Source organism: Guillardia theta (genome assembly GCF_000315625.1).
Source record: "Guillardia theta CCMP2712 unplaced genomic scaffold GUITHscaffold_408, whole genome shotgun sequence".
NCBI classification, from domain to species: domain Eukaryota; class Cryptophyceae; order Pyrenomonadales; family Geminigeraceae; genus Guillardia; species Guillardia theta.
This window is the reverse complement of record NW_005434276.1, coordinates 1-9,914: the sequence shown is the minus strand read 5'-3', so window position 1 is coordinate 9,914 and position 9,914 is coordinate 1. Positions and strand designations below refer to the sequence as shown.

The 9,914-nt window shown below is 57.7% G+C and overlaps 1 protein-coding gene across 1 annotated transcript; it reads right to left on the bottom strand.

Annotated features, from left to right (window-relative positions):
• Window positions 1-101: 101 nt before the first annotated feature.
• GUITHDRAFT_122699 (hypothetical protein) lies at window positions 102-9,816 on the bottom strand (the record flags this gene model as incomplete). Its single annotated transcript, XM_005818020.1, has 3 exons — window positions 102-7,469; window positions 8,694-8,759; window positions 8,808-9,816. Coding segments are annotated over 3 exons (8,443 nt in total), but the record flags the coding sequence as incomplete, so codon positions are not given.
• Between the last annotated feature and the right edge of the window lie 98 nt (window positions 9,817-9,914).

Here is a 9,914-nt window from a genome sequence, read left to right as displayed (position 1 = left end):
CGTGGGTGTAGGGGAGCCTACAGGACAAAAGTACCCTGCGGGACATATTCCTCCACAGGTCAGGTTGGGCGAGCACTCCTTGTAGAGCAGCGATGTCGCACATGTGAGCACGCTCGAGACGCTGCGGGGGTCGCACATGCTGGCGTTGGGATCTGCTGCTCCGCTTGTACAGTAGAAACCTGCTGCGCAAGGTCCTGTAGGCGCTGTCAACCCCCACTCGCTGCAATACATGCCTGGCAAGCAGCTCTCGCACTCAGAGAAGCTTGCAAGACCCGAGCGGTTGCTGTACGTTCCGGGGGGACAGGCTCCTTCCGCAAGAGACTTGAGACCCTCAACACAGAAATGACCGGGAGGACATGGCGTCGGCGCTGTCGTTCCCGTGGTGCAGAAGTAGCCGGGCGGACAAGGGAAAGAGAGCCGCTGGCCGAAGAGAGCAGAGGCATTGACGGTCTCGTTAGGGAAGATCGCTCCCTGAAGACACAGGTGACCAGCAAAGCAATCTCCCGTGGGCGACCGGAGCCCTGATGTGCCGCAGTACTTGCCCGGAAGACAGGCTGTACACTCGCCAGCAGAGGCGAGGTTTTGATCAGCGCTGAAGGAGCCTTCCGGGCATGGTACGGGCAAGGAGTTATTCTCGGGGCAGTAGTGACCTGCGGGGCATGGCAATGGACTGCTCATGCCTTCTTCGGGACACGTGGACTGAGCTGGGCAGCTCCAGCACGCGGACTCGCCCGTCCTGGGCATGTAGGTCCCAGGACTACACGACAGCTTCTCGGCGGACCCCGCAGGGCAGTAGTATCCAGTCGGACAGATCACTGCCCCGCTGCCGCTGTTCAGGTCGGGGCTCCCCGTGCAGTAGTAGCCCGCCTCGCACACTTTGCAGGCGGACTGCCCGACGTCGTTCTGGTAGTAAGCCGGAGGACAAGTCTTGGGACTCTTGCTCCCCTCGGGACATTCGTGACCAACTGGGCACTGATACCCGGATGGCGTCCCGGTCGACTGACCTCCAGGACAGTAGAAGCCCCCGCTGCATGGATACCCAGACACGTTGGAGAGACCTTGGACGGGACAGTAGAATCCTGGCGTACATGCCAGGCACGAGCTGTTGGCCTGCCCTTTCAAGTACGGCCTGAAAGTGCCCTTGGGACATGGGATCGGATATACAGTTCCTTCGGGACAGTAGTATCCGACAGGACAAGGCCCCCGACTGTCCGCAGAGTCCGGCGTCGGTGTGCTAGCTCCTGCTCCTCCAGAGCTATAGCCACAAAAGTAGCCCGAAGAGCAAGGCCCTGAAACAATGCCCTGCCCGTCTTTGTCGCAATAATAGCCCGGAGTGCATGCCGTGGGTGTAGGGGAGCCTACAGGACAAAAGTACCCTGCGGGACATATTCCTCCACAGGTCAGGTTGGGCGAGCACTCCTTGTAGAGCAGCGATGTCGCACATGTGAGCACGCTCGAGACGCTGCGGGGGTCGCACATGCTGGCGTTGGGATCTGCTGCTCCGCTTGTACAGTAGAAACCTGCTGCGCAAGGTCCTGTAGGCGCTGCCAACCCCCACTCGCTGCAATACATGCCTGGCAAGCAGCTCTCGCACTCAGAGAAGCTTGCAAGACCCGAGCGGTTGCTGTACGTTCCGGGGGGACAGGCTCCTTCCGCAAGAGACTTGAGACCCTCAACACAGAAATGACCGGGAGGACATGGCGTCGGCGCTGTCGTTCCCGTGGTGCAGAAGTAGCCGGGCGGACAAGGGAAAGAGAGCCGCTGGCCGAAGAGAGCAGAGGCATTGACGGTCTCGTTAGGGAAGATCGCTCCCTGAAGACACAGGTGACCAGCAAAGCAATCTCCCGTGGGCGACCGGAGCCCTGATGTGCCGCAGTACTTGCCCGGAAGACAGGCTGTACACTCGCCAGCAGAGGCGAGGTTTTGATCAGCGCTGAAGGAGCCTTCCGGGCATGGTACGGGCAAGGAGTTATTCTCGGGGCAGTAGTGACCTGCGGGGCATGGCAATGGACTGCTCATGCCTTCTTCGGGACACGTGGACTGAGCTGGGCAGCTCCAGCACGCGGACTCGCCCGTCCTGGGCATGTAGGTCCCAGGACTACACGACAGCTTCTCGGCGGACCCCGCAGGGCAGTAGTATCCAGTCGGACAGATCACTGCCCCGCTGCCGCTGTTCAGGTCGGGGCTCCCCGTGCAGTAGTAGCCCGCCTCGCACACTTTGCAGGCGGACTGCCCGACGTCGTTCTGGTAGTAAGCCGGAGGACAAGTCTTGGGACTCTTGCTCCCCTCGGGACATTCGTGACCAACTGGGCACTGATACCCGGATGGCGTCCCGGTCGACTGACCTCCAGGACAGTAGAAGCCCCCGCTGCATGGATACCCAGACACGTTGGAGAGACCTTGGACGGGACAGTAGAATCCTGGCGTACATGCCAGGCACGAGCTGTTGGCCTGCCCTTTCAAGTACGGCCTGAAAGTGCCCTTGGGACATGGGATCGGATATACAGTTCCTTCGGGACAGTAGTATCCGACAGGACAAGGCCCCCGACTGTCCGCAGAGTCCGGCGTCGGTGTGCTAGCTCCTGCTCCTCCAGAGCTATAGCCACAAAAGTAGCCCGAAGAGCAAGGCCCTGAAACAATGCCCTGCCCGTCTTTGTCGCAATAATAGCCCGGAGTGCATGCCGTGGGTGTAGGGGAGCCTACAGGACAAAAGTACCCTGCGGGACATATTCCTCCACAGGTCAGGTTGGGCGAGCACTCCTTGTAGAGCAGCGATGTCGCACATGTGAGCACGCTCGAGACGCTGCGGGGGTCGCACATGCTGGCGTTGGGATCTGCTGCTCCGCTTGTACAGTAGAAACCTGCTGCGCAAGGTCCTGTAGGCGCTGCCAACCCCCACTCGCTGCAATACATGCCTGGCAAGCAGCTCTCGCACTCAGAGAAGCTTGCAAGACCCGAGCGGTTGCTGTACGTTCCGGGGGGACAGGCTCCTTCCGCAAGAGACTTGAGACCCTCCACACAGAAATGACCGGGGGGGCAAACGAAATTTCCTCCTTCGCTCAGCCCATAGCAAGCCGGATTAGACAGGTACGCCGTGACGTTGGAGTACCTGGAGCCGGAGCTTGAGTTGTAGCTGTCCATGGCGGCTATGACCAGACCGCTGCCTACGGAGATGCCTCCTCCCGCAGACTCAGCTGATTGTCCCCAAGTCTGCTTCCATAGTAGGTCCCCGCCCCGGCTCAGCTTGACGCTGAAGCCTATAGGCCCACCTCGGCTCGCGTCCGCAGGCGACTGGCCGAGTAGGTAGATGCCGCCGAAGCTGTCAACCGCTAACCCTACAGGTCTATCATTTCCGCAAGTACCAATCGCCTTGGACCAGGTCGTGTTTCCATCCGCTCCATACCTGATGACAAACACATCGCTTGCGCCGGACACAGGGGATGAGATAGTCCTGCGAATACCCACTGTGCATGAGTCTTGGGCAGCACTGACGTTATCGGTGCTGTTCTGCAAGCTCCAAGCTCTACCATACACAACCAGCCAGCCAGCCGCGACCTCCACTCCAACGCCACTGACAGAAGGATATGCATTGATTGCACGCACCCAACCTTGTTGTCCGTCGACGCCAAATCTAAGCAGAAACCCATCCCATCCCCCCTCGGCATATTGCCCTGCAAACTGTCCCTCGTACATCCCCACCATGAAGCCGCCCCCCGCTGCGTCAGCCCCAAGCCCTGTCGCTATGACCTTCGCCCCTGCGGCTCCCGCTATCATGACCCTCTCCCACGCCAGCTTCCCCTCCATCGTGTACTGCCGGACAGTGGTACTTCCAGAGACGTTGGTCCAAGCGACTAGTACTACGTCGCTTCCCACCGCCAGCCCGAGCCGCGCCTGGTCCTCGAGAGAGTCTGCATCGTCCACTCTCCATTCTTGCTGCCCGCAGCTGCTCACCTTAAACACCGACCATCCCCCCTCCCGATTGATCCCTACGTACAGAGACCCCGCGCTTGCGACTGCCATCCCTTGGGCTGATGCCGGAGAGCTCTCCGAGCTCAGCACACTCGTCCATACTTCTCTCCCAGCTGTACTATACTTGGTCAGAACCACCTCATAGACTCCCTCGCTCGCCCTTGACACGGTTCCGCTCACATACGCGTTACCGTCTACATCTGTCACGACGTCTCCAGCCACGTATGTCCCATTAGTTGCTGTCTCTTGTGTCCATGCTACCGCGCCGCCGCTCTCATTCGCGCAGGCATACAACGAGGGAGCCGCGTAGTACGTCCCTGCCACGTAGTCTGCTACTCCGCCTGGGCTACAAATGTATCCCGCGGCACACTGGCTGCAGCTGGTAGCAGTGAAGTTACGATTGAACGTCCCTGCGGCGCAAGGATCGGGCTGGCTGTTGCTGCCTTGACAGAAAGTACCGGGAGGACATGGCGTCGGCGCTGTCGTTCCCGTGGTGCAGAAGTAGCCGGGCGGACAAGGGAAAGAGAGCCGCTGGCCGAAGAGAGCAGAGGCATTGACGGTCTCGTTAGGGAAGATCGCTCCCTGAAGACACAGGTGACCAGCAAAGCAATCTCCCGTGGGCGACCGGAGCCCTGATGTGCCGCAGTACTTGCCCGGAAGACAGGCTGTACACTCGCCAGCAGAGGCGAGGTTTTGATCAGCGCTGAAGGAGCCTTCCGGGCATGGTACGGGCAAGGAGTTATTCTCGGGGCAGTAGTGACCTGCGGGGCATGGCAATGGACTGCTCATGCCTTCTTCGGGACACGTGGACTGAGCTGGGCAGCTCCAGCACGCGGACTCGCCCGTCCTGGGCATGTAGGTCCCAGGACTACACGACAGCTTCTCGGCGGACCCCGCAGGGCAGTAGTATCCAGTCGGACAGATCACTGCCCCGCTGCCGCTGTTCAGGTCGGGGCTCCCCGTGCAGTAGTAGCCCGCCTCGCACACTTTGCAGGCGGACTGCCCGACGTCGTTCTGGTAGTAAGCCGGAGGACAAGTCTTGGGACTCTTGCTCCCCTCGGGACATTCGTGACCAACTGGGCACTGATACCCGGATGGCGTCCCGGTCGACTGACCTCCAGGACAGTAGAAGCCCCCGCTGCATGGATACCCAGACACGTTGGAGAGACCTTGGACGGGACAGTAGAATCCTGGCGTACATGCCAGGCACGAGCTGTTGGCCTGCCCTTTCAAGTACGGCCTGAAAGTGCCCTTGGGACATGGGATCGGATATACAGTTCCTTCGGGACAGTAGTATCCGACAGGACAAGGCCCCCGACTGTCCGCAGAGTCCGGCGTCGGTGTGCTAGCTCCTGCTCCTCCAGAGCTATAGCCACAAAAGTAGCCCGAAGAGCAAGGCCCTGAAACAATGCCCTGCCCGTCTTTGTCGCAATAATAGCCCGGAGTGCATGCCGTGGGTGTAGGGGAGCCTACAGGACAAAAGTACCCTGCGGGACATATTCCTCCACAGGTCAGGTTGGGCGAGCACTCCTTGTAGAGCAGCGATGTCGCACATGTGAGCACGCTCGAGACGCTGCGGGGGTCGCACATGCTGGCGTTGGGATCTGCTGCTCCGCTTGTACAGTAGAAACCTGCTGCGCAAGGTCCTGTAGGCGCTGTCAACCCCCACTCGCTGCAATACATGCCTGGCAAGCAGCTCTCGCACTCAGAGAAGCTTGCAAGACCCGAGCGGTTGCTGTACGTTCCGGGGGGACAGGCTCCTTCCGCAAGAGACTTGAGACCCTCCACACAGAAATGACCGGGGGGGCAAACGAAATTTCCTCCTTCGCTCAGCCCATAGCAAGCCGGATTAGACAGGTACGCCGTGACGTTGGAGTACCTGGAGCCGGAGCTTGAGTTGTAGCTGTCCATGGCGGCTATGACCAGACCGCTGCCTACGGAGATGCCTCCTCCCGCAGACTCAGCTGATTGTCCCCAAGTCTGCTTCCATAGTAGGTCCCCGCCCCGGCTCAGCTTGACGCTGAAGCCTATAGGCCCACCTCGGCTCGCGTCCGCAGGCGACTGGCCGAGTAGGTAGATGCCGCCGAAGCTGTCAACCGCTAACCCTACAGGTCTATCATTTCCGCAAGTACCAATCGCCTTGGACCAGGTCGTGTTTCCATCCGCTCCATACCTGATGACAAACACATCGCTTGCGCCGGACACAGGGGATGAGATAGTCCTGCGAATACCCACTGTGCATGAGTCTTGGGCAGCACTGACGTTATCGGTGCTGTTCTGCAAGCTCCAAGCTCTACCATACACAACCAGCCAGCCAGCCGCGACCTCCACTCCAACGCCACTGACAGAAGGATATGCATTGATTGCACGCACCCAACCTTGTTGTCCGTCGACGCCAAATCTAAGCAGAAACCCATCCCATCCCCCCTCGGCATATTGCCCTGCAAACTGTCCCTCGTACATCCCCACCATGAAGCCGCCCCCCGCTGCGTCAGCCCCAAGCCCTGTCGCTATGACCTTCGCCCCTGCGGCTCCCGCTATCATGACCCTCTCCCACGCCAGCTTCCCCTCCATCGTGTACTGCCGGACAGTGGTACTTCCAGAGACGTTGGTCCAAGCGACTAGTACTACGTCGCTTCCCACCGCCAGCCCGAGCCGCGCCTGGTCCTCGAGAGAGTCTGCATCGTCCACTCTCCATTCTTGCTGCCCGCAGCTGCTCACCTTCAACACCGACCATCCCCCCTCCCGATTGATCCCTACGTACAGAGACCCCGCGCTTGCGACTGCCATCCCTTGGGCTGATGCCGGAGAGCTCTCCGAGCTCAGCACACTCGTCCATACTTCTCTCCCAGCTGTACTATACTTGGTCAGAACCACCTCATAGACTCCCTCGCTCGCCCTTGACACGGTTCCGCTCACATACGCGTTACCGTCTACATCTGTCACGACGTCTCCAGCCACGTATGTCCCATTAGTTGCTGTCTCTTGTGTCCATGCTACCGCGCCGCCGCTCTCATTCGCGCAGGCATACAACGAGGGAGCCGCGTAGTACGTCCCTGCCACGTAGTCTGCTACTCCGCCTGGGCTACAAATGTATCCCGCGGCACACTGGCTGCAGCTGGTAGCAGTGAAGTTACGATTGAACGTCCCTGCGGCGCAAGGATCGGGCTGGCTGTTGCTGCCTTGACAGAAAGTACCGGGAGGACATGGCGTCGGCGCTGTCGTTCCCGTGGTGCAGAAGTAGCCGGGCGGACAAGGGAAAGAGAGCCGCTGGCCGAAGAGAGCAGAGGCATTGACGGTCTCGTTAGGGAAGATCGCTCCCTGAAGACACAGGTGACCAGCAAAGCAATCTCCCGTGGGCGACCGGAGCCCTGATGTGCCGCAGTACTTGCCCGGAAGACAGGCTGTACACTCGCCAGCAGAGGCGAGGTTTTGATCAGCGCTGAAGGAGCCTTCCGGGCATGGTACGGGCAAGGAGTTATTCTCAGGGCAGTAGTGACCTGCGGGGCAGTCAAACGGTTGCTGTGTATTGGATACAGGGCATGTAAATTTTTGTGGACATGGCATGCATCTTTCGTTTTGTATGAGGTCATTGTACGTTCCAACTGGACATGGCATTGGTTCTCTGCTTCCTCTTGTGCAATATGAACCTTTTGGACAGATGTAAGTTGCTGGATTTCCTGCTATCATACCAGGGGGACAGTAATATCCCTCGTCACATGCTTGTGGGACTACGGTTCCTTCGCTTGGACAATAATGTCCTGGCGGACACAGTGAGCATTGTTCAAGCTGAACGTTTTTAGATCTGTTTGAAAACGTTCCTGCAGGACATGGTTTTGGAAAATCCGATCCAGACGGGCAGTAAGTACCAGGAGGACAGGGTCCCGCAGTTCCGTTGTTTGGATCAGGCTTGAAATTTTGATTTCCTGGTATGCTGCAAAAGTAACCAGCAGAACAATTTCCAGTTGGGGAAGATGCCTTAGCGTACGCACAGTACTTGCCGGCAGGGCAAATCAATGGCCTTGAGCTACCAGGAGGACAAAAGAATCCTTCTTGACACGCTCCACCACAAGCGTGTAATTGAAGCGGAAAGCAAGTAGCTTCGTTGCAGGCTATGGACCTGTCATCACACGAGGAACCTGCCGCATCCTTAGATCCTTCTATGCAATAATGGCCTGCGGCACAATAGTCTGTCGGCGTGGATAAGCCAGCTCTATTGCAAAACATTCCTGGAGTGCACGATCTGCAGAAAGATATGTTGATCAGTCCATATTGATCGCTGAATGTTCCTTCTGGACATCTAGAACTTTCTAGATTAGGTATGCCTTTCTTGCAGAAAAATCCGGGCGGACACAGAAACGATCCCCCTATTGTGAGAGAATTACAAGTAGGAATGGTATCATACACAACAATTCCCAACAAAGCACAGGGACTTAGTTTACAATTCGAAGCATTGATTGAAAATACTGAAAACGACCGATTTGATTGGTATGCAATTGCTGTATTGTTAGGAAAGATATTTGCATAAGATAATCGTTTCCAATACAATGACTGATCTTGAGAAAGCTTTACGACGTAGAGCGAGTTGACCTCAGAGCAATTTTCGACTGACGTCGATGAATAGAAAACAGAAAGATAAAGAGATTGAAATTCGTCTATGGCACATCCATCGATTCTGCTCGACCGTCCTGGAGATTGCTCTATGTATGTCCAATTTTTGGTACCATCATTAGCAAACTTGATCAAAAAACCATCAATGCCACCAGACGACATGAGACCATTGAGAACAACTGACTGATTTGTCATTCCAAAATGTCCATAAACATAAGCAAACATACCACTCCCTTCCACTGTTAACCCTCGAACAACGTCCGAAGACACAGAACCAAATTTCGATATCCAAACAGTATGTCCGTCGACGCCAAATCTAAGCAGAAACCCATCCCATCCCCCCTCGGCATATTGCCCTGCAAACTGTCCCTCGTACATCCCCACCATGAAGCCGCCCCCCGCTGCGTCAGCCCCAAGCCCTGTCGCTATGACCTTCGCCCCTGCGGCTCCCGCTATCATGACCCTCTCCCACGCCAGCTTCCCCTCCATCGTGTACTGCCGGACAGTGGTACTTCCAGAGACGTTGGTCCAAGCGACTAGTACTACGTCGCTTCCCACCGCCAGCCCGAGCCGCGCCTGGTCCTCGAGAGAGTCTGCATCGTCCACTCTCCATTCTTGCTGCCCGCAGCTGCTCACCTTAAACACCGACCATCCCCCCTCCCGATTGATCCCTACGTACAGAGACCCCGCGCTTGCGACTGCCATCCCTTGGGCTGATGCCGGAGAGCTCTCCGAGCTCAGCACACTCGTCCATACTTCTCTCCCAGCTGTACTATACTTGGTCAGAACCACCTCATAGACTCCCTCGCTCGCCCTTGACACGGTTCCGCTCACATACGCGTTACCGTCTACATCTGTCACGACGTCTCCAGCCACGTATGTCCCATTAGTTGCTGTCTCTTGTGTCCATGCTACCGCGCCGCCGCTCTCATTCGCGCAGGCATACAACGAGGGAGCCGCGTAGTACGTCCCTGCCACGTAGTCTGCTACTCCGCCTGGGCTACAAATGTATCCCGCGGCACACTGGCTGCAGCTGGTAGCAGTGAAGTTACGATTGAACGTCCCTGCGGCGCAAGGATCGGGCTGGCTGTTGCTGCCTTGACAGAAAGTACCGGGAGGACATGGCGTCGGCGCTGTCGTTCCCGTGGTGCAGAAGTAGCCGGGCGGACAAGGGAAAGAGAGCCGCTGGCCGAAGAGAGCAGAGGCATTGACGGTCTCGTTAGGGAAGATCGCTCCCTGAAGACACAGGTGACCAGCAAAGCAATCTCCCGTGGGAGAGTGCAATCCCTGTCTGAAGCAATATTTACCCTTGGGACATGGGATGCACTCAGATA